The sequence below is a fragment of the Mercenaria mercenaria genome, chromosome 16, assembly GCF_021730395.1.
Source record: "Mercenaria mercenaria strain notata chromosome 16, MADL_Memer_1, whole genome shotgun sequence".
Classification (NCBI taxonomy): Eukaryota; Metazoa; Mollusca; class Bivalvia; order Venerida; family Veneridae; genus Mercenaria; species Mercenaria mercenaria.
Genome location: NC_069376.1, coordinates 1,523,621 through 1,548,683, shown reverse-complemented (window position 1 = coordinate 1,548,683; position 25,063 = coordinate 1,523,621). Strand labels below are relative to the sequence as shown.

General features: G+C 36.5%; 2 protein-coding genes across 8 annotated transcripts in view; both read left to right on the top strand.

Annotated features, from left to right (window-relative positions):
- LOC128549404 (uncharacterized) overlaps window positions 1-25,063 on the top strand; it is a 502,205-nt gene that overhangs the window by 387,772 nt on the left and 89,370 nt on the right. The window lies entirely within an intron of this gene.
- On the top strand, window positions 1,333-23,086 carry LOC128546237 (uncharacterized). 7 transcript variants are annotated; one of them, XM_053526046.1, is made up of 8 exons: window positions 1,333-1,683; window positions 7,215-7,351; window positions 7,861-7,995; window positions 9,727-9,818; window positions 15,191-15,318; window positions 17,278-17,340; window positions 19,666-19,775; window positions 21,362-23,086. In XM_053526046.1, the coding sequence occupies exons 3-8, from the start codon at window positions 7,939-7,941 to the stop codon at window positions 21,473-21,475; spliced, it is 564 nt and encodes a 187-aa protein (XP_053382021.1). In that variant the 5' UTR covers window positions 1,333-1,683; window positions 7,215-7,351; window positions 7,861-7,938; the 3' UTR covers window positions 21,476-23,086. The 7 variants fall into 7 exon arrangements, with proteins under 7 accessions (XP_053382021.1, XP_053382020.1, XP_053382023.1 ...); XM_053526045.1 differs by having other exon boundaries at window positions 1,340-1,857; XM_053526048.1 differs by having other exon boundaries at window positions 1,340-1,857; window positions 21,340-23,086.

Sequence of the window (25,063 nt, the reverse complement as noted above, 5' to 3'; positions counted from 1 at the left end):
ATTAATCAAAAAGCTATAGATATAAATTTAAAAAGAAACAAATGTCCAATCTTTATAAACAATTTTACAATTTAAGGGGCTAATTAAATTAAAAAAAACTACTGAAAATTTTCTTTAGAAATTTTCACCTTTCGAATTTTCAGTTTTTTTAGTTTTGGATGAGTTGCTACACGGTATTTTTTAAAAATTGATAAAGCCTCCTAATTACAGTAAATGCAGCATTAAATTTTCAACCAATTAACCCCTCCAAACCCCATAATTTTTATTCTACGGCTGTAAAGGGAAATGAGTTTGTACCCCTCTTTGACTTTTAGTGTCCAGTGCAAATTCGCAATAGATGCTGTTTTCCAAAAAATTTGGCGAGTTTTTCCAGTTACAAAAGATTGCAAAAAAAATTTTTGGTAAGTTTTATCGCTAACAAATGAGAGAGCGTCCGCTGACCCGCAAACGGTGCCTCTGGTTGCCTTTTTTAAATTTTTGATTTTTTTTTTCTTTAAACCCTTAATTCTTGAGGGTTTTTTTTAATTTTTAAATGGGTTTTTGCTCATCACCCACCAATCACAAGGGCCTAACTCTAACCTCAAAACCCAAAAATTTTAGAATAATCCCCCCTTTTTTTAAACTTTGAGCGCTTTCACCTTTCTCAGATATTATAAAAAGTTTATTCAAATTTAAATATTATTCAAACCAATCAACAACATATGACACAAAGGCCCTAACTCCCGGTACCAATATTTTCCCGAATTAGCCCCTTTTATTAGAATTTAGGTTAATTTTTGGTGCACTTTTACTTACCAGGTATTCTAAATGGGGTTTGATTCAGACTTAAAATAGTTATTCAACATCATCACTTATATCATGTTACACAAGGGCCATAACACTTGCCACAATGTTTCATGAGTTATCCCCCTTTTTATTTAGAATTTCAGATTTAAAGTTTTGATGCTCTCAGAGCTCCAGATAAGTTTTAAGGTTAAAGGGTATTTTATTCCCTAGTTTTTTTTTTCAAAAGGGTATTTTATTCCTAGATATTTTTTCAAAAGTGTATTTTAGATTTTCTAAATGATTTTTAAGTATTTGAAATCATTACAGGGTAATAATAATAACTGTTTGTATCATTTTCTGAAATTCATGTGCTCCGCTGATGTGCCTTTGTCGACCAATGCTGTTTTCCTGAATATTCTTGAGCCTTCATTCAAATAGTTTTACCATTTTGTTAACTGCATACATTACATCTTATACTACATCTTAATTTCAGTTACTTTATGGGTCAACCCCGTATTGAAGTACTTCCGGGTCATTGTATCCTAGAAGTAGTTCTTTGAAATTTTGAAGTTCTTAGTTTAAAGCCATCCCTACTTCGACATGTTAAATTCTAAATGTATTTACTGACACTGTGTACATTTTGTGCCATTTCTGATGTCTTTAACAGTTGTTTTGTCTGTGTTTTTCAGGACTATATTCCTGTGCGGATAGATTAAAAAACTACTCCAGACTGGTAGACATGACAGATGTTTATTGGAAATATGAACATGGACTTAAAACTTTGATGTGTAGCAAAAAAATTCATCGTTGATGATAGTGATTTTCTAAGCTATATTGACTGGAACAGGGTTGTTCTTTACAAATACAGAGCTGTCAATGCTGCAATTTTGTTGTGAAAGTCACAATTCATGTCAGAAGGTGCTTGTTTTATATACAGCAAAGACCAAGAAATTGTACTGGGCCGACACCTACATGTATATGGGAAATAGTTAATTTTGAATATCTCAGCAACCAAAGGGTTTACAGCAATGGAACTTCACACACTAGTAGCTGATAACAATAGAAACCAGTGGATAAAAGGATTTTATCAAGGTTTATGAAATTTTAATTTTATTGAATTTTTAAAAATTGAATAGTTAATTTTTCATTTAAATTAAGTAACAGTCATCTCCCCTTGATTATTCAATCGTCTGCAATAGCGCAAAGACTCTGAACAAGAAAAAGACTATTAACTGGGCTATATAAGAGAAAATCATACAGATTTTTAATAAATTAAAAAAAAAAAAAAAAAAAAAAATTAATCTGTTTATTTAAAAAAAAACACTATTTTTGTGTATTGCTTTTTCGAACAGTTTTTTTTAGGATGGGTGACGTTCTGGAACATTGTCGCAACAAACTGCAGATCAACAGTGTCTTGCATGAAAATGGAGAATGTATGTTTTGGACCGGTTGTATTATTGTATTATCTTATTTTCTTAAAAAAATTTGTCCGGAGCATAAATCCAAAAGTACTGGAGGGATTTTCTTCAAACTTTATACACTGATAGAAGACATTGGGAGGGAGTGCAGTGTGCAAGAACAATAACTCTACCTTGCCTATTTTTTTAGTTATTCCCCTTTATCTTATTTTCTTAAAACATTTTGTCCGGAGCATAACTCCAAAAGTACTGGAGGGATTTTCTTCAAACTTCATACACTGATAGAACACATTGGGAGGAAGTGCAATGTGCAAGAACAATAACTCTACCTTGCCTATTTTTTGAGTTATTCCCCATTATCATATTTTCTTTAAAAAAATTGTCCGGAGCATATCTTTTTCATGCATGGAGGGATTTAGATATATATTGGCATAAATGTTCACCACCACGAGGCGGAGTGTCGTGCGCAAGATCCAGGTCCCTAGGTCTAAAGTCAAGGTCACACTTAGAGGCCAAAGGTCAGATACAAGAATGACTTTGTCCGAAGCATTTCTTCTTCATGCATGGAGGGATTTTGATGTAACTTGGCACAATTATACACCATCATGAGACGAAGTGTCATGCGCAGTTCCCTTCTTTAGAATTACCTCCCTTTGTTGTTACTTTAAATAGCTTTTATTGTAACTTTTTCATTACTAGTTGTAGGGAAAAATCGAGACCACTTTTCTGTAGTACAACATGCATGCTACATCCAATTTTGAGGTGTATTTTGACCAATCTCTACCTGGTAAAGATTTTTGTGTGGACTTACAATTTTTTTTTTTTTTTTTTTTTTTTTTAAAGATTAACTTCCCTTAGTTGTTACTATAAATAACTTATATTGTAACATTTTTATAATTGACCGTAGGCAAAAAACAAGACCACTTTTCTGTGGTACAACATGGATGTTACTTTCCAATTTTAGGTGTATTTTAAGATATCTCTACCTGGTAAGGAGTTTTTTGTGGACTTAGAAAAACAAAAGACTTACAATGATTACTAAACAACCACAAAATTAAAATTCCATTTGCAAATACAGCTGCTAGAGTAAACAGATTTGCTGTGACGTGCATATATTGTGACATTCTGGCACTAGTGTTCCCTGTTAGCTTTCCATTCCTTCTTTTTACAGAAGCCATATAGAAAAACGTCATAGCTTTACTGTTCATGAAAATTAATAAAATTTAGCAGTAAACCACCTCACCACTGACTTATTCTTTCTTCCACATCTTTAAAACCCCTGATGCGGACCACAACTAAATGGTTCTTCAAAGCTTTCCCCAAAATTAATACTTTCAGACACAAACTTGCCAGGAACTTCAGCCATCAATTATAATATGCCCGGCGGGGGGATTGGCCATGTCTAACATGGCTCTTGTTTTTTCTTTAATTTACAGCAGCGAAATGTCTGTATAACAATGAATTTAAGATGGATATAAGTTATGCCTGCTGTTTTGGTTGTTGTTTATGATTTTAATTGCGTTTTTCGTAAATTTCAAAACGTATATACGCAAATATGCATCTTATCTGGAGTTCTGATGCCATTTCACTCTGTCTCAGGCATTACTGAATGGATTTGATTCAGACTGTATGTTGTTGTTCCACCTTATCACCACATCATTTAAATTAAAGTCCAGAACTCTGGTACCAATATTTCATGAATTATCCCCCCCTTTTACCTTGAATTTTAGGTTAAAGTCTCGATGCAATTCCTCCATCTCTGTTACTTATAAATAGATTTGATTCAAACTTAAAGTAGTTGTTCCACCTCATCACGCATATCCATATGACACAAAGGTCCATGTCTTATATGGACCAATATTTCATGAAATATGCACCCCCCCCCCCCCCCCCACCCTTTTACTGAGAGTTTCAGGTTAAGTTTGATGCATTTTCACTACATCTCGGTTATTACTAAAAGGAATTCATTCTTTTTATTCACTAGTTTAAAGCCTTTTTTCAGTTCAACTGAGCACAAATGCTCATTGTGAGCTTTAAGGATCATTGGTGGTCTGTCATCCATATATCATCCAAAATTTCTCTATCTCCTTTTAACCACTATGCCTATTTCAACCAAACTTCACAGGATTGTTTCTTTGCTTTGGAGGTCTTATTTCAACCAAACTTCACAGGATTGTTTCTTTGCTTTGGAGGTCTTATTTCAACCAAACTTCACAGAATTGTTTCCTTGCTTTGGAGGTCTTATTTCAGATTGCTAGACTATCATAGTAGAATTCTTGTTGTGACGGCAACTAAAAGGAGAAACATTATAATATTCTTCCCAGAAGACATTTTGAAATACTATCCAAGAAATGTAAAAAAAAAAACAAAAAAAAAAACATAGGTCCAGGCTAATGTTCTTAGTTTAGTTATATGGAAAACTTTGGAAGATCTTGTCAGAAATTGCTTCTCCAGTTTTAAAGTACCTACACAGCAGTTTTGCATTAAAACCATGTGGGGTGGGGCTGCGGGGGTAGGTTAGTGTGGGGTTGGGCGGGGGTAGGTTAGTGTGGGGTGGGTGAGGGGGTAGGTTAGTGTGGAGGGGGTAGGTTAGTGTGGGGTGGGCAGGGGGTAGGTTAGTGTGGGTGGCTGAGGGGGTAGGTTAGTGTGGGGTGGGTGAGGGGTAGGTTAGTGTGGGATGGATGAGGAGGTAGGTTAGTGTGGAGTGGGGGAGGGGGTAGGTTAGTGTGAGGGGGTAGGTTAGTGTGGGGTTGGCAGGGGGGAGGGTAGTGTGGGGTGGGTGAGGGGGTAGGTTAGTGTGGGGTGAGAAGGGGGTAGGTTAGTGTGGGTGGGTGAGGGGGTAGGTTAGTGTGGGGTGGTTGAGAGGGTAGGTTAGTGTGGGGTGGGCAGGGGGTAGGTTAGTGTGGGTGGCTGAGGGGGTAGGTTAGTGTGGGGTGGGTGAGGGGGGTAGGTTAGTGTGGGGTGGGTGAGGGGTGAGGAGGTAGGTTAGTGAGGAGTGGGGGAGGGGGTAGGTTAGTGTGGGGTGGCCCGGGGCAGGGGTTAGGTTAGTGTGGGGTGGGTGAGGGGGTAGGTTAGTGTGGGTGGGTGAGGGTAGTTAGTGTGGGTGGGCAGGGGTAGGTTAGTGTGGGGTGGGTGAGGGGGTAGGTTAGTGTGGGGTGGGTGAGGGGTGGGGTGGGTGAGTAGGTAGGTTAGTGAGGAGTGGGGGAGGGGGTAGGTTAGTGTGGGGTGGGCAGGGGGTAGGTTAGTGTGGGGTGGCCCGGGGCAGGGGGTAGGTTAGTGTGAGGTGGGTGAGGGGTAGTTTAGTGTGGGGTGCGAAGGGGGTAGGTTAGTGTGGGGTGGGCGAGGGGGTAGGATAGTGTGGGGTGATGCAGGGGGTAGGTTAGTATGGGGGGGTGGGGAAGGGGGTAGGTTAGTTTTCCCAATATTGTTGTATAGAAAACTTTGAAAATCTTCAGCTTTGAAACATCTGGCTTGATTTGAAAATAATCTCAAAGCATTGTTCCTTGTATAGCCATTTGCCAAACAATTCCTTTAAATAATTCTGTTTCATTAAAGCTCATGACCGCTAGGAGGTGGTTAAAGTTTTTCCGGCAATTTTTTTTCTTTGTCACTATTGCGTATATCTTACTTGAACTTCAACATTAACATTGTTCAGCATTCAAACAAGGTATGTGCAGAGGCTGTGGCTAAATAGGAACAAGATCACAGTAACTTGCTCTTGTTGACCACAATAAGGAAGTTGTAACATAGAAAATAGTTCCTCTGTTTGATGGTGAATACAAAAATGCATTGGTAAATTTGTGAGTGAAAAACCTGCAATAAATGAATAACATAATTTAATAGAGGAGATATAGAATAATAGGTACATGTACAATTTGACAATGAGAATGTCAGAATATGCATAACATGACTCTTTGATAACGCCAGTTTGCCTGTTTGCAGACATCAGTCTAGAGAGTATTCTTCATACGCATGTGATTTGGTTCAAAATGGTTGAAAAAAGTGCCATTCAAACCACATGTTTATTGTGGCTGGAATTCTTTCTCTTGAATACTTCTGTTGAGTTCAGGTATTTTAGTGGGTTGGAATGCATGCAAAAATGCATTAGTGTCCATTGCCAATATAGAACATATAGTAAAAATAACTTGGGTCTTAGGCCTGATTTAATGGAAAAATTCAGAAAGTAAATTGTCAATATTTTTGTTATTTTGCAAACTACATGGTTGTAATTTTGATGGAGAATGGCTGGTTGGCATAGAAATCTGGAAATTACTTGAATTTATTATTACAATTGCTGAAATTGCTTCAGTTTGAGTAAAAACTACACATGCTTGAAAAATGTGAAAATCCTACTTTCAGCATACATATTTCTGAAAATTTTCTAATTTTGCAGGTTTTCATGCATTGCATTTGATTGAAACCGTTTGTGGAAAACAAAATGGTGTATTACAAATGCTGCCATGGATTTTTAGAAATTTGAGCTGCGGCCGAGAAAATCTGACCTAGAGTCAGATATTATATATGAGCCGCGCCCATGACAAAACCAACATAGTGGGTTGCGATCAGGAATGGATCCAGACCAGCCTGCGCATCAGCGCAGTCTAGTCAGGATCCATGCTGTTCACTTTTAAAGCCTACTGCAATTAGAGAAACCATTAGCGAACAGTATGGATTCTGACCAGACTGTGCGGATGCCACTATGTTGGTTTCCAATGGCACGGCTCATATATATTTCTATTCTTGTTTACATTAAATTGCTCTTTTGGATACTTGAATTTACACAGTACACACAGTCTGAATAGAGAAATATGTGTAATCATAATCTGCAAGAAAAACCAGTTTACGGACTTGAAATTGAACAGATCAGTCCTAAAACTGGTATTTTTCAATAGATTTGGAAGGAAAACAGGCAGATTTTCACACGCTAGACTTGAATATGGTTTCCTTAAATGCTAAATTGAGCATAAGTCTTCATATTTGCAGTCCTGAATTGCATGTTTACTTATTCTGTTGGATTTCTTATATTTTCAGTACCCAAAAACATGAAATGAGAGCGCTTGAACAGTGTAAAGTTTGTCGCATAGATGGGGATTGACCGCCTTTAATGTATATATAAGTCTACAACTTCTCAGATTTGACTGAAGACAATTGTTTGGTGTTGGGAATAGGTAAATAATTCCTTTGTAAATATTTTAATAAAAATACTTTTCCGTGATACTTTAAAATTTATATAGACTTCGTTTAAAATTGCAACGGCAATTGAAAGACAGGTAGAAATTAGAATTATATTGGAATAGCATTATTTCAGCCAGTTTTTACTATAATGACTGCAATTCAGAAGCATGTGTGGTAGTGCGATAACATTAGTAATCTGTTACTTTGAAATTGGACAGGATTTTGTTCATAATAATTGGTACAGTAAGCTGTATTCCAAGAGGAATTATTAGGTCAGATTACAGCTAATTATTAGCTGACACATTTTAACATACGTAAGACTTTTAGCTCACCTGTCACATTAGTGACAAGGTGAGCATGACAAGGTGAGCTTTTGTGATCTAACAATTGCTACAATGCACAATTCTGATATAACACTGAGATATGTCTTAATATATTCTTTGCATTAAAAACATGATTATCTTTTATGTACATCATGTTAGGAAATATTCTTCTTTTGTAGAGAAATATATTCAAGGTAGGGCAGTTTTCCAAAAACGCAACAAGAAGTTCAAATTTGTTGCACAGATTTGTGTCTCACATGTATGGAGTTGAAGGAATAGTTATAGAAAAAGGGTACAGAATATGTAAGGATATGGTATTATTAAAAAAATTATGTAAACGAATCAATATTTAAGGTTTGACTGTACAAAGTATACAGAGAGTTATTCTTGTTTCTCTGGCACCGGCTTTCATGTCTTCAGTTTAAATGCTGAAAGTTTCCTGAACTTCTACTTCGCCTGTGTTATAACTTGATGGCTTAATTCACTGAAAATAGTAATTCCTCATAACACATGCATCATATGAAACTAAGACCATAAATTTCATACCAGTCTTTCCTCAGTCATGCCCTCAATTAAATAAATTTTCGGTTGAAGTTTTGATAATTGTTTTTTCACATGAATAATGCTTTGAAGTGCCGTGTGATTGATCCTGTTTTATATGAATTATATGGATAACTAAACATCTACATGTACATGTAGCTTTTAGATTAACAAGAGTAAATAGAGTCTGATTCATATCCGATCCATAACTGCCATTCTTCTAGGGATTTTTAAATTGATTGGCAAAATTTTTGACCGTAATGGGGCAATGAAGTCATGTGCAAGACTCAGACCTCAAGTACCAAGGACAAGGTCACACTTATGAGGCTCAGTGTTCTCGTTGCATGTTTCTAGTCCAGTCATCCATAAGGATTTTAAATTTAAATGTTCCCTTTAATAAGTTGATGTGTCACTCTTGTAGACCAACATCCCTAGCTCAAAGTTCATGTCACAGATAGAGGTCAAAGGTTAACTTGGTCCTTTTCTTGTCCCATCCATAGCTCTGCCATTATAAAGGATTATAAGTATTTGGCACAAATTTTCCCTACATGTCGTTGATATATCATATGTAAGATCCAGACCTCTAGCTCAAAGGTCAAGTTTCACACATAGAGGTCAAAGGTTAACATGGTCTTGCTTCTTGTCCTGTCCATTGCTCTGCCATTTGTCAAGGAATTTTAAAATCACTTAGCACAAATATTCCTCATTAAGAGGCAGTGTGTCATGTGCAAGACCAGGCCACTGTTACAACGGTCAAGGTCACAGTTAGATGTTAACTTGACTTAAACAGTCACAAAAACAAATTATTTTGTTGCATGTAAGACTCAGACATCTAATGCAAGGTCAGTGTCACCTATTTGGATTTTTGGTAATTTTTGTCTGCTCTGTAACTTTTTGATGCAGTGGTGTTGGTATAAATATTCACCATTACAAGACATGGTGTCATATATACAAATTCGAGGTCACAGGCACCCCATTTAATTTCTTTTTTCTGTACATGAAATTACTTCCCTTTTTATGATAAAGTACAATACATATGTATTTATATCAGTTTTCCCAGTAATTTAAAAATGAAAGTAAGATCATTTGTATTGATAGACTGTTTAGTACAGTATAAACGTCATGTATTTCACTTGTTTATTAATTACCTCTCTTTAATATGACAAAATGTTTCATTTTATTTTAATTAATTCCCTTTTTATTTAAAGATAAAAAACAGTAAACCATTACAATGCATATATAAGCATTTGAAAGCATTCACAAATTATAGATTTCCAGACATTTTCAAACTACATAAAGTCTGTGTGAATTTTCTGATATGTAGTTTTGATTTACGTACATCTATAGTATAGAAGAAGACATTGTGATTTCATGCAATATGTTTTGTGAAAAATGTCCCTAAGCCAGGGACGTCTGCTACAAAATTTTGTTGTTTTCTACAAGTAACTGATAACTTCTTCACATGATCTAGGGAGTAAACTTAACCTTGATGTTTTGCCTTACAGACAGCCAAACATCTTCTCCAAGATTCCATGCAGCAACCTTCTGATAGAAAGATGTACCTGTCGTGCAAAGGTATAAGCTGGCTTGGTAACAGGTATATTAGTTCATATAAAACAATAATAAAAATTACACATAAACCTTATATGCATGTATAATGTTTTAGCTCACCTTTGCTCAGGTGAGTTTTTGTGATTGCTCAATGTCCAGCATCTGTTGTCAGTCTGTCTGTCAACATTTAGCTTGTGTGTGCGATAGAGGCTGTATTTTTCAACTGATCTTCATGAAATTTTGTCAGAATGAATACATTGTTTAAATCTAGGCCAGGTTCGAAAATGGGTCTTCTAGGGTAAAAAACTAGATCACTAGCTCAAGTAAAAGAAAAGCATTGTGTATGAGATAATGTATTTTTCAACTGATCTTCATGAATTTTAGTTAGAATGTTAACCCTGATGAAATCTAGGCTAAATTTGAAAATGGGTCATTTTAGGTAAAAAAAAGGTCACTAGGTCAAATCAAAGAAAAACCTTGTGTAAGCGATAAAGGCTATATTTTTCGACTGATCTTCATGAAATTTTGTCAGTATGAATGCCATGAATGCCTTCTGCCACAAGTTTTACATAGACTTGTATAGGAAAAAACTTCAAAATTCTTCTTGTTTAAAACCATAAGACCTAGGCCTTTAATATTATGTATGTAGCATTGCCTTTAGGTTCTCTGCCAAAACTGTTCAAATTATGCCTGTGGAGTGAAAAGAGGCCATGCCTCGGGGGATCTCGGGTTTTTCATAGACTTATATAGGAAAAAAAACACTAAAAGTCTTCTTGCCTGAAAACCCAAGGCTTAGGATTTTAGTATTTAGTATGTTGACTTAAAAGTTTCCTAGTGTTTCTCTACCAGATTTGTTAATCCCCCGCCATAAGTGGTGGGGGTTAATAGGAATGGTCTCCTTCCGTCCTTCTGTCATACCGTCCTTCCGTCCTTCCCCCCGTCTGTCCGTAACACTTTCATGTCCGCTAGATATCTCCTAAACCCCTTGAAGGATTTTTATGAAACTTGGGTCAAATGATCACCTCATCAAGACGATGTGCAGAACCCATGTGTCAGCCTTGTCAGCTCAAGGTCAAGGTCACAACTCAAAGTCAAAGGTTTGAGCCTTCCATTTTGTGTCCGCTCTATATCTCCTAAACCCCTTGAAAGAATTTTATAAAACTTGGGTCAAATGATCACCTCATCAAGACGATGTGCAGAACCCATAAGTCAGCTCAAGGTCAAGGTCACAAGTTAGGGTGAAAGGTTTGAGCCTTCCATTTTGTGTCCGCTCTATATCTCCTAAACCCTTTGAAGGAATTTTATAAAACTTGGGTCAAATGATCACCTTATCAAGACAATGTGCAAAACCTATGAGTCAGCCATGCCGACTCAAGGTCAAGGTCACAACTTAGGGTGAAAGATTTGAGCCTTCCATTTTGTGTCCGCACTATATCTCCTAAACCCCTTGAAGGAATTTTATAAAACTTGGGTCAAATGATCACCTCATCAAGACAATGTGCAGAACCTATGAATCAGCCATGCCGGCTCAAGGTCAAGGTCACAGCTTAGGGTGAAATATTTGAGCCTTCCATTTTGTGTCCGCTCTCTATCTCCTAAACCCCTTAAAGGATTTTCATCAAACTTGGGTCAAATGATCACCTCATGGAAGCAATGTGCAGAATCTATGAATCAGCTATGCTGGTTCAAGGTCAAGGTCACAACTGAAAGTCAAAGGTTTGAGCCTTCCATTTTGTGTCTGCTCTGTATCTCCTAATTCCCTTAAAGGATTCATGTGAAACTTAGGTCAAATAATCACCTCATCAAGGTGATGTGCAGAACTCATGAATCAGCCATGCCGGCTCAAGGTCAAGGTCAAAATGCAAGGTCAAAGGTTTTGGCCTTTCATTTCGTGTCTGCTCTATATCTCCTTAACCCCTTGAAGGAATTTTATAAAACTTTGTTCAAATGATCACCTCATCAAAACGATTTGCAGATTATGAGTCAGCCATGCTGGCTCAAGGTCAAGGTCACAACTTAGGGTGAAATGTTTGAGCCTTCCACTGTATGTCCACTCTGTATCTTCTAAACCCCTTGAAAGATTTTCATCAAACTTGGGTCAAATGATCACCGCATGAAGAACTAATGAGTCAGCCATTTCAACTCAAGGTCAAGGTCACAACTCAAGGTCAAAGGTTTGAGCTCTGTATCTTCTAAACCCTTGAAGGATTTTCATGAAACTTGGGTCAATGATCACCTCATCAAAACATTGTGCAGAATTCATGAGTCAGCCATGTCAGTTTAAGGTCAAGGTCACAGCTAAAGGTCAAAGGTTTACCCTTTCACTATCCATAGCATTGGCGGGGGATTTAGCTGTCTTTCAGACTGCCTTGTTCAAGTTATGTCCCAAGGGTGAAAAGAGGCCCTGGCCTGGGGGTACCAAGTTTAACATAGACTTATACATGTATATGAAAGTTCAAGGCCTAGGCCTTTGATATTTGGTAGGTAGCATTGCCTAGTGAATCTCTAACAAGTTTGTTCAAATTATGGGTGAAAAGAGGCTCTGCGGCTCTGCCTTGGTGGTCACATTTTAAAACTATGAGTTATATAGGAAAAAATACTTTAAAAATTATCAGATCATATTTCCTAGGTTTGTGAACCCAAGCAATTACGGATCACTTGACTTTGATCTTAACCATTTGACCTACTTTCTTGTTTTTAGCTCGACTATTCGAAGAATAGTCTAGCTATTCTACTCACCCTGGCGTCGGCGTCGGCGTCGGCGTCGGCGTCACACCTTGGTTAAGTTTTTGCATGCAAGTACATACAGCTATCATTTAAAGGCATATAGCTTTGAAACTTATTTATTCTTTTTCTAGGTCAATTACCAACCTCACTGGGTCAAGTTCCATAACTCTAACATGTATTTTGAGCAAATTATGCCCCCTTTTGGACTTAGAAAATTCTGGTTAAAGTTTTACATGCAAGTTACTATCTCCAAAACTAATGCAGATATTGAATTGAAACTTCACATGTGTCTTCGGGGTTATAAAACTAGTTGATAGCACCAAGTCCCATAACTCTGACCTTCATTTTAGCCAAATTATGCCCCCTTTTGGACTTAGAAAATTGTGGTTAAAGTTTTGCGTGCAAGTACATACAGCTATTACTAAAAGGCATATAGATTTGAAAACTTATTTTTTCTTTTTCTAGATCAATTACCTACCTCACTGGTCAAGTCCTATAACTCTGACATGTATTTTAGCCAAATTATGCCCCCTTTGGACTTAGAAAATCCTGGTTAAAGTTTTTACATGCAAGTTACTATCTCCAAAACTAATGCAGATATTAAATATGAAACTTCACATGTTGTCTTCGGGTTATAAAACAGTTGATAGAATCAAGTCCCATAACCTGACCTTCATTTTAGCCAAATTATACCCCCTTTTGGACTTAGAAAAATTTTGGTTAAAGTTTTGCGTGCAAGTACATACAGCTATTACTAAAAGGCATATAGATTTGAAACTTATTTTTTTCTTTTTCTAGATCAATTACCTACCTCACTGGGTCAAGTCCTGTAACTCTGACATGTATTTTAGCCAAATTATGCCCCCTTTTGGACTTTGAAAATCCTGGTTAAAGTTTTACATGCAAGTTACTATCTCCAAAACTAATGCAGATATTAAATTGAAACTTCACATGTGTCTTCGGGGTTATAAAACTAGTTGATATAATCAAGTTCCATAACTCTGACATGTATTTTAGCCAAATTATGCCCCCTTTTGGACTTAGAAAATTCTGGTTAAAGTTTTGCGTGCAAGTACAAACAGCTATTACTAAAAGGCATATAGATTTGAAACTTATTTATTCTTTTTCTAGGTCAGTTACCAACCTCACTGGGTCAAGTTCCATAACTCTTAACATGTATTTTGAGCAAATTATGCCCCCTTTTGGACTTAGAAAATTCTGGTTAAAGTTTTACATCCAAGTTACTATCTCCAAAACTAATGCAGATATTGAATTGAAACTTAACATGTTTCTTCGGGGTTATAAAACTAGTTGATAGCATCAAGTCCCATAACTCTAATATGCATTTTGGTCAAATTATGTCCCATTTCGGAACTTAAAACTCTTTTGATATTTAACATTTTGGGTAATAATTTCCTGCTTCTGTGACAATATTTTGAATAGTCGAGCTTGGCTGTCTTACGGACAGCTCTTGTTAAAGATACACTGAGCCTTGAAATTTCGATGACATGTGCAGTTTTGCACACGATCTTAAAACTGACTTTCAGTCACCATAAATGTGACTTACTGATCTACCTTCTTTATATAGTTCTTAATATTTTAGCATCCATTTAAAACATGTAGCTCATATTACTCAGGTGAGCAATCTAGGGTCATCATGACCCTCTTGTTTTCTTTTTCTAGGTCACTTGCCAGTCTATATTGTTCAAGTTTCATAACTCTGAATTGTGTTTAGGGCAAATTATGCCCCCCTTTTAGACAGTTAAAGTTTTGCATGCAAGTTGCTGTCAAAAATTAATGCAGCTGTTTAATTGAAACTTAACGTTTGTCGTCAAGTTATAGAACTAGGTGGTAGTATCAAGTCCCATCACTCTGTCATGAATTTTGGTCAAATCCTGCCCCCTTTTGGTTATGTTTTGCATGCAAGTTACTGGATTGAAACTCGATAGATATTTTAACATTGAGGGTATTGTCCCTGCTTCGGAGAATAAAGTTGGAATAGTCAAGCATTGTCTGTCTTACAGACAGCTCTTGTTCTTATTAGCTCATCTGATTTTTTGAAAGAAAAAATGATGAGTTATTGTCATCACTTGATGAGCGTCACTGTTGCCTCTTTCCTCCTAAACTATGAAAGATATTGCTTTGAAACTTGCAACACTGGTTCACCATCAATAGCTGACCCTGTAGAGCAAGAAACATAACTCCATCCTGCTTTTTGCAAGAATTATGGCCCCTTTAAGACTTAGAAAATATCAGATTTCTTGGTTAAGTTTTATGTTTAGGTATTTTCTTTCTCCTAAACTATCAAAGCTATTGCTTTGAAACTTGTTGTTTACCATCATAAGCTGACTCTGTACAGCAAGAAACATAACTCCATCCTGCTTTTGTCAAGAATTATGGCCCTTTTTGGACTTAGGAAATCATGGGTAGGACAATATTTCTATTATACAGAGACAAAAGAAATCAGATGAGGGTCTGCAACCGCAAGGCGGTGCTCTTGTATTAATATTGTCTAGAAATTATATCAGTTTGCCAATATGGAAAAAAGGCACAAATAAATCACAAACTTGGCTTCATGCAGTATTGCCAGTAGCTTTAATGTTTCGAAGATGTCACATTTAATAAAGGGTGATAAATGTATATTGGAAGTTATTCTGACAGTTAAACTCTTTCTTGGTTATATCTTTTAAGATTGTCTTACAGGATAAAGAAAAGGAAAATGGTCCCAGGAAAGACAAGCTACAGTAGATACAAGATGCTAAGGACAAGAATGTCTGTTATTCATGGAAACATCAGAGTTCAGCAGGTTCTTGGAACAGGTAATTTGATAATCTGTCAATTAACAAAATCATGGTATATGTTGGATGCATTAATTTTATCAGTAAGTGTGATAACAAATATAAGGCATTGAATCAACTTTTATTTCATCTATATAAACTGTGTATATTTTCATACTGCAATATAACATAGTGTCCAGGGTACAAAATTATAAAGCTGAATTTCAGCTCAACTATTCAAAGAATAAGAAAGTTTAGTGTCTATATCTGTACTGATAATTTTGTCATTAAGTCATATATCTTCTGTTGAATTGAAACATCTCAAATCATTTGCCCCTCATGGATGTGGGTTCGAGCCTCACTGGGGACGCTGAATTCTTTATATGCCTGACTCATGACACTTAATCAGAATGTTAATCTTTATGATCTTTAGGTCAAGTTTGAATCTGGGTCATGTGAGGTCAAAAACTAAGTTTAATGGCAGCACTCAGCGAGTTATCTTCCCAAATGATTTAACAGGTGTCGCTACGGGCGAATAGGTCCTACCATGCGGTGTACTCTCGGCTTTTATTATAGTGTTAAGAAAGTGATTCAAATATTTAAAAAAGTAGAATCATGTAATTTATCAATATCATCTATTTAGATAGCTACATGTTTCTTCTGTTTTTAACATGAAATTTATAGCCTCACTTCAAAATACTGGCCATTAATATATAACTGAAATAGTGTCCTAGCATTTATTTTTAAGCAAGTCACATTTCTATTTAGTTTGCGAGCAAAGCGGGGTTAGCTTATTTAGCTAGTTGAAAATATTGCTAAATTTACCCCTGTATGGATTTTTGTTTCACAATGATTTCTCTGGATATATTAAGTTTGCATAACATTTCCTATCCACTGACTGCATACTGATTGTTATCATAAAAATGTGCATGCCGTGTGTCCTGTTAACTCTTAGGGGGTTAAAGAATATGTCATTGAAGCAGATTTAACACCTTCTCCTCCCACGTGTGTGCTACATATTTGACAGTCTGATGTTAATGTTTATAATAAGTTTTCTTAATACTTTTAACACTGATTTGACATAATGTCTAATAGGTCTCACATTTGTTGTTATTTTTTATTTCCAAAGCTCTACAAATTTGTGGTCTGTATATTAAAAATCCTCCGGGTGCTTTTATAATATATCATATTTTGACATTCATGTGATATTTCTACCTTTGTTTTCTATAGTTAAGAAACAAAGGTGTCAGTTTTTTGTTTTTTTTTATTTTATTTAAAAGCATTTCAACTAATTATTTGGGTGTTATCTCAAGAGGCGATGCTTTAGGCCCGACAAAAATTTGAGACTGAACCAATGGCCCTTTTATTGGAAGTTTGTATTTCACTTTATGTGGACAAGCTGCTGTGAATTTGAATTGACTGAAAATTAAAGAGGCAGCACCATAACATTAAAATTAACACGAGGTATGTTAATTTGTCAATAGAGATCATTTATGGCTCATTAATGATATTTTCATAAAATATATGAGAAAACAGATTTAATAATTAACTGGGCTGATGGAAATTTGTAGGGACATCTTATCACAAGTGCATATATTTCAACGTTTTACAGTAAACATTCTTATAATTTCTATATTATTCAAGACCTCAGCTGTGTATGCAGATCTTTCCGATAAAATTGTAACTTTACGAATATATACTGTCTATACTGATCCTTGATTTAAAGAATATACGGTAGTCTGAATACTTGCAAAATGATAAAAGAATTTTCCAAGGAACTTAATCTAGGACCTATTCGCATGTAGCGCCACCTATACGCGCACCTGTTTTATCAGGGGAATTAACTGACCGATGTCGCCCATTACCATTTAGTGCTCATAAAATGTTAATTCTGTTGGTAGCAGAATCCTGACTGTCCAACTTTGATCACAAAAATACTTTGAAACACTAAACAATGTGTTAGTCATATCTCACATGAAAACACTAAGTTGTGTTTTACAGTAATACAACATGAAGGAGAAACTGCCCAGGTTTCATATACCGCCTCACCTTCTGGAAAACCAGGTAATATAAGTATGAAAAATCCAAATCCATTATCCCAAACAACTTGTTAACATATCCTTCAGAGATTTTTTCTTCATGTTTTTACGCATTTTTGTCCAATCTTATTGAAAATAAGTCAGAATATTTGTCTTCATGAAATCTCAGAAGGTTTAAAAATTGTGTCAGGCTGGGGCAAAAAAACTAGGTCACTAGACTAAATCGAAAAAAAAATCAAACTTGTTTACACTCTAGAGGCCACATATTTGCTCCAATTTTCATGAAACTCAGAGTGTTAATCTTCTTGAAAACTTGGGGTAGTTTAAATTAAACTGGGCCACTAGGACAAACATGTGTACACTGTTATGGTGTGTTACTCAGGTGAGCAAACTGTGGCAGTATTTTCTATTGTCGGTGCAGATATACTCTTCCTGGAATAAATATACTGATATGGGCAAGTCTTTACCACAGATATGCTGTAATTGGACCCATTAATAATTGATAATTATTGTATGAAAATGAGTGACCTTTCTGCATGTTTACACTTTCCTTACCTGTTTGCACTTGGTATGAAGCACAGTGATTTTCTTGCTGCCAGCATTACCTTTGTGCACTGTCATGAAGTTCAGTAACTTTCTTGCTTCCAGCTCTACCTGTGTACATTGTCATGAAGCCAAGTGACTTTCTTGCTGCCAGCTTTACCAGGTTACTTTGTCATGAAGCTGAGTGACTTTCATGCTACCAGCTATACCCCAGTACATTGTCATGAAGCCGAGTGACTTTCTTGCTACTAGCTTTACCTGAGTACATTGTCGTGAAGCCGAGTGACTTTCTTGCTGCCTGCTCTACCTGAGTACATTGTCATGAAGCCTAGTGACTTTCTTGCTGCCTGCTCTACCTGAGTACATTGTCATGAAGCCGAGTGACTTTCTTGCTGCTAGCTCTACCTGTGTACACTGTCATGAAGCCAAGTGACTTTCTTGCTACCAGCTTTACGTGAGTACATTGTCATGAAGCCGAGTGACTTTCTTGCTACTAGCTTTACGTGAGTACATTGTCATGAAGCCGAGTGACTTTCTTGCTGATAACTCTACCTGTGTACATTGTCATGAAGCCGAGTGACTTTCTTGCTACTAGCTTTACCTGTGTACACTGTCATGAAGCTCAGTGACTTTCTTGCTGATAGCTCTACCTGTGTACACTGTCATGAAGCCAAGTGACTTTCTTGCTACCAGCTTTACGTGAGTACATTGTCATGAAGCCGAGTGACTTTCTTGCTACTAGCTTTACGTGAGTACATTGTCATGAAGCCGAGTGACTTTCTTGCTGATAACTCTACCTGTGTACATTGTCATGAAGCCGAGTGACTTTCTTGCTACTAGCTTTACCTGTGTACACTGTCATGAAGCTCAGTGACTTTCTTGCTGATAGCTCTACCTGTGTACACTGTCATGAAGCTCAATGACTTTCTTCCTACAAGCTCTTCCTGTGAACATTGTCATGAAGCCGGCTGACTTTCTTGATTCCAGCTTTACCTGTGTACACTGTCATAAAGCTTAGTGACTTCCTTGATGCCAGCTTTATCTGTGTACAATGTCATGAAGCCCAGTGACTTTCTTGATTTCATCTGTCATGAAGCTCAGTGACTTTCTTGATGCCAGCTTTACCTGTGTACAATGTCATGAAGCCGAGTGACTTTCTTGATGCCAGCTTTACCTGTGTACAATGTCATGAAGCCGAGTGACTTTCTTGATTCCAGCTCTACCTGTGTACACATTGTCATGAACCCCAGTGATTTTCTTGATTCCAGCTTTACCTGTGCACACTATCATGAAGCCCAGTGAACTTCTTGCTACCAGCTCTACAGGTATACACTGTCATGAAGCTCAGTGACTTTCTTGATTCCAGCTTTACCTGTGTACACTGTCATGAAGCCCAGTGACTTTCGTGATACCAGCTTTACCTGTGTATAATGCAGTGGTACAATGTCATTAAGCCCAGTGACTTTCTTGCTGCCAGCTCTACCTGTGAACACTGTCATGAAGCCGAGTGACATTTTCAATGCCAGCTCTACCTGTGTACACTGTCACGAAGCCGAGTGTCTTTCTTGCTACAAGCTCTACCTGTGTAAACTGTCAAGAAGCTCAGTGACTTTCTTGCTACCAGCTTTACCTGTGTACACTGCCATATAATTAATAAATAATAATATTGAACTTGATTATTGAGTTTTAAAGTTAAAGTCCATAACATCTCCATAAACGAAATGTCAAGCTTTTTAATTTTCTCTGACTTTCAATAATAAGTTTTCACATATATAATACGTGTATAATAATATTACAACATTTTCAGGCCAGTTGAAACCAGTGACTGCCGGTTTTGGTGATCATTTGATGAAGCCAGTTGTAGTGCTTTTACAGTTAGGGAGAGTGAGTTTACATTTTGCTGGAACCTTGTTACAGGTATTTCTCTATTACAAAAAGGAACCAAAGGCATGGAAGACTGTTTATGCCTACAAATAATGACATATATATATATATATACGTATATGTTAGTAAATTCATCTACACGTATATGTTAGTAAATTCATCCATGCTAAGCACTTAGTGTTTTGAGTTTTCACTTTTAAACAGTTCAAGGAATTCCAATGAAACCTTACACAGATGAAATCATGTTGAGAAATTGTGTGCTATGTACATGAATCAGATTTTTACATCAAAAGTCAAGGTCACAGCCAAGGGCACTGCAGTTCATGGGTGTTCATTTTTAATTCACATATTTATTTTAGCTTAATTGTGATGGAATCTTCAAGCTTATTTGAACCACATCTGTGTCCACAGTATTGATGTCATAATGTAGGGATAACGCATGTTTTTTCGTGTTATAACATCTGCAGAATCCTGAGGGATTGGTTGGTACCCAAGCCCGTTAGGCCGAAGGTACCAACGATTCCTGAGGGATTCTGAAGATGTTATAACATGAAAAGAACATGCGCTAACACTTTTCTAGCAGAAAAGGCGTAAAAAACATGTGAATTAATATATTGTCCCTCAACGTCATTGAATTTCCATGAAATGCGCGGTAAAGTCTACGTTGTTTTGTCACGTTGACGTCATTTCATTTTGAATTATCCGTTTTGGGGCTGTAATGCGTTTACGCTTTGCCACGGAACGTGGATATATAAAAAGATGTTATAACAGCACGTGAGCGCGAGAATCTCTCTGTTAACACATGTTTTCTCTCCTGTTAAAACACCCCCGAAAAGTGACAATAACAGCAGTTTTATGCTAGAACAGAGGATGTGTTCTTGACCCCATTGGGTCTCAAACCCATGACCCCCGGGGTGATCAACACGACACCTTAACCATTATACTACCGCTCCCCCACCTCATGTTTACTAATGACCTCTCTTGTTCAGTCTACACATATGATACACCTTCTGTTTGTGCTCTGCCTTTCACCAGTAGGCATGTGGAAACACCATGAAAAAGGATACAAAAATAATGTAAACGTTTCATTTGAAAAATTTTTTTTTGTATATTTAGTGGTATTATGCAAATGTAATATCATTTCATTTTGACATTCTTGTCAACCATATACACAGTAAACATTTTATATGTCATTTCTGCAAGAAAGCTATTACTATATTAATAGATAATAACTTGGAAGTCTTTGTTATTCTTAAAAGAAATTAGAATATTAGATGTCATATGTCTGCATTAAACAGCCAAAAAACACAAAATTATATTGTGACAATATTTTATGATTGGCAGTGGCTACGATTACGGTACCGTAATCCTAGCCTCCGGTTCTAGGATTACGGAAGTTCCGTATTCCTAGACAACGCTACGAGGATATTGGTGCCTGTTACATACTTCCGTAATCCTAGCCTATCCTCATAGGATTGTCTAGGAATACGGAACTTCCGTAATCCTAGAATCGGAAGCTAGGATTATGGTACCGTAATCGTAGCCACTGCCTTTATGATTCTGTTGTATTTCATATTCATACCAATTGTATTTTCAGGTCATGTATATACTGGTTACAGATTGCAGTATCAGCCAGAAACCACAGCCATTCTAAATATAGGACGAACACAATCAGACAAGCTAGCAAGATGATTTTACGTTCAGGAGTGTTGACATTCTGCTCAAGATTCTAGTCTGGAGATACCATCGGCGATCTTAGAATTTTTTTTAAAGATTTAAGTTTAAAAATGTGATATTGACTTTTAAAAGTCAACATTAATATTTTATACTGTTTTCAGTCAAAGGGTTTAAACTTCTTTTTTGGGGGGAGGGGGGGATAACTGTACTGCAGACAATTTTGTATGGCAAAATAAAACAAAGAAAAATATTTTTATGTTAAAAATACCTTTTTTATATATGAATACTTATGAATTGACTTTTTCATGTCTCTAAGATACGCAAGATTGCAGTGATTGCTTGTTAGCTCACCAGAGCACGAAGTATTCAAGGTGAGCAATTGTGACCGGTCATTGTCAGTTGTGTGTCGTCCGTCAACATTTGTTAACACTTCAGAGGCCATATTTGTGACCCAATCTTTATGAAACTTGGTCACAATTTTTTTACTTGATAATTTCTAGGTCAAGTTTGAAACAGGGTCATGAGGGGACTTAAACCAGGGCAGCAGGCAGATCAAAGGAAAAGCTTGTGAATAATTTAGAAGCAGAACATTTGTCTTGATGATTCCTAGGTCAAGTTTGAATCTGGGTCATTTGTGGTTAAAAACTAGGTCACCTGTTCAAACTGAAGGAAAACCTTTTGAACACTTTTGAGACTACAGTTGTAACTCAATCTTTATGAAGCTTGGTCAGAATGTTTGTCTTGATGATTACTAGGTCAAGTTTGAAACTGGAATATGTTGGATCAAAACTAGGTCACCAGGCCAGATCAAAGGAAAATCTTGTGAACACTCTAGAGACTGCAATTAAAGTTTGAAACTCATGAGAATTGGTCAGAATGTAAGTCAGAATGAGTATTAGTCAGAATGTAGGTCACTCAGTCAAATCAAAGGAAATGTTGTGCTACAGTTGTGACCAATTCTTTATGAAATTTGGTAAGAATGTTTGTCTTGATGATATCTAGGTCAAGTTTGTAACTGAGTTATGTGGGCCATAAACTAGGTCACTAGGCCGGATCAAAGGAAAATCTTGAGAACTCTCTAGAGACCACAATTTAAATTTGAAACTCATGAGAAAGCTTGTGAATATCAATAGGCCACAGTTGTGAATATAACTTGTCCAATAAACTTGGACAGAATGTTTGTCTTGATGATCTCTAGGTCAAGTACGAATCTGGGTCACATGGTTTCAAAAACTAAGTAAGGAAGAATGGACTATTGACTTGTTTCCCAGATAAATCTGCTTATGTCTAGGTAAGAGGTCAATTGTTCATATTTCAAGGGTCTTAATAAAGGATTCTGTAGCTTATTTTGTAGAACCTCTTTTGTTCAATTCCCTTCCAGTCAAATAAAAACTATTATAATGATGTAATATATTTTTGATACATTTTGTCCATTAACTAGAAACCTTTAAATAGTTGTAAGCATTGTTACATGATTGCTGATGTAATATAAGTGCCTTACTAGATTTGTCCTGTTGTTTAATGTACAAAAATGATAGCTAAATCTTAAACATGTTTGAATGGTATAGTTTGTCATTTACTCTGTCGTTTGAAAAGTATAATTTGTATGCATTGATTGAAATGAGAATAGACATGACTGTTTATGCAGTAAAATAACAAGAATGATATCTGTATTTATCTTGCCTCCTACAAGATTCTTGCATTTCTATTGGTCAATAGACATCACATGGATACAGGATATATTCCATATCCTGCTAGTACATTTCAGATATGAATATGAATTTTTATGATATACCTAGGTATATAAAGTGTGTAATCAGCTTGTATTTCATAATTAGATATGAACAGACAGACAAAAATTCCGTATTGTACCTTCCGTATTGTATGCTGCCGGACTATGTGTCGGTGCGACGTTAAACCCAACAAAATAAATAAATAAATTCATAAATATGCATGACCCGACACATTACTATAAAAAGCTCACATAAAAACTTCACTAAGTTCCATTTAATATCGATAAACGTTCAGTTAAGATTTCGTTCAAGATCAAAACAAGAATCAAAATGGTAAAGGTATATGATAAAAGGGTCATTATCAGTAGCTAGATCTGGGACTTTGTATTCGGCTCTCGTGGATTTTGCAAGGTCTGATCACATTGTGCTTGCGCGCCTCGTGAGATCTGATCTGGCAAAATCCACTCGAGCCAAATACTGCATCCCAGATCATTCTACTGTTATAATAACCCTATTTGATTAAAAACAAAATGGCTGCCGTATCGCTAGCGTAATTGAATCAAGTCAGATTACAAGCTCCAGCTATAGATATCAATTCCGAGATAAAAAATTTAGTGTTTTCTTGCAGTTCTCATTTTTCTTATCAAATAGGTTTGTGAAGTTAGCCGTAAGTAAATAGAAGAACCGTAACTCTGTAAGGAGTCCTTCGCCTCTGATTCATGTAGGGAAGTTGGCATTTACTTGCGGAGAACAGGTTTGTACTTGTACAGAATCCAGGAACACTGGTTAGGTTAACTGCCCGCTGTTACATAACTGAAATACAGTTGAAAAATGGCGTTAAACCCAAAACATACAACAAAGATTATCTTTCAAATGGACCTTTACTATAATTGATATGTTCCAACTTGGATTAATTTTTGTTTGTTTTCTTATTTTTAGCTCACCTGCAAGAGCTTTTGTGAACGCGCAGCGTCCGTCGTCCGTGCGTGCGTAAACTTTTGTTTGTGACCACTCTAGAGGTCACATTTTTCGTGGGATCTTCATGAAAGTTGGTGAGAATGTTTTTCTTGATGATATCTAGGTCAAGTTTGAAACTGGGACACATGCGATCCAAAACTAGGTCAGTAGGTCTAAAAATAGAAAATCCTTGTGACCTCTTTACAGGCCATATTTTTTAAGGATCTTCATGGTAATTGGTCAGAATGTTCATCTTGATGATATCTAGGTCAAGTTTGTTACGGGGTTACGTGCGCTCAAAATCATGTTCAGTAGGTCTAAAAATAGAAAATCCTTGTGACATCCCTAGAGGCAATATTTTTCATGGGATCTTCATGAAAATTTGTCAGAATGTTTACCTTGATGATATCTAGATAAGTTCCAAACTGGGTTACGTGTGGTCAAAAACTAGGTCAGTAGGTCTAAAAATAGAAAATCCTTGTGACCTCTTTAGAGGCCATATTTTTCATGGGATATGTATGAAAGTTGGTCAGAATGTTCATCTTGATGATATCTAGGTCAAGTTCGAAACTGGTCAAGTGCGGTCCAAAACTAGGTCATTAGGTCAAATAATAGAAAAACCTTGTGACCTCTCTAGAGGCCATACTTTTCATGAGATCTTCATGAAAATTGGTCAGCTTGTTCACCTTGATGATATCTAGTTTCAAGTTTGAAACTGGATAAGGTGCGATAAAAAAACTAGGTCAGTAGGTCTAAAAATAGAAATACCTTGTGACATCCGTAGAGGCCATATTTTTTAATGGATCTTCATGAAGTTGGTCAGAATGTTCACCTTGATGATATCTAGGTCAAGTTTGAAACTGGATTACATGCGGTTCAAAACTAGGTCAGTAGGTCTAAAAATAGAAAATCCTTGTGACCTCCCTAGAGGCCATACTTTTCATGAGATCTTCA

Excerpts from the sequence above, each read along its gene's own strand:
- LOC128546237 (XM_053526046.1), top strand. The coding sequence starts at position 7,939 with ATGTATGGAGTTGAAGGAATAGTTATAGAAAAAGGGTACAGAATATGT. Across the intron at positions 17,341-19,665 it reads CTCACCTTCTGGAAAACCAG|GCCAGTTGAAACCAGTGACT; the intron begins GTAATATAAGTA and ends CAACATTTTCAG. Across the intron at positions 19,776-21,361 it reads TTGCTGGAACCTTGTTACAG|ATTGCAGTATCAGCCAGAAA; the intron begins GTATTTCTCTAT and ends TACTGGTTACAG.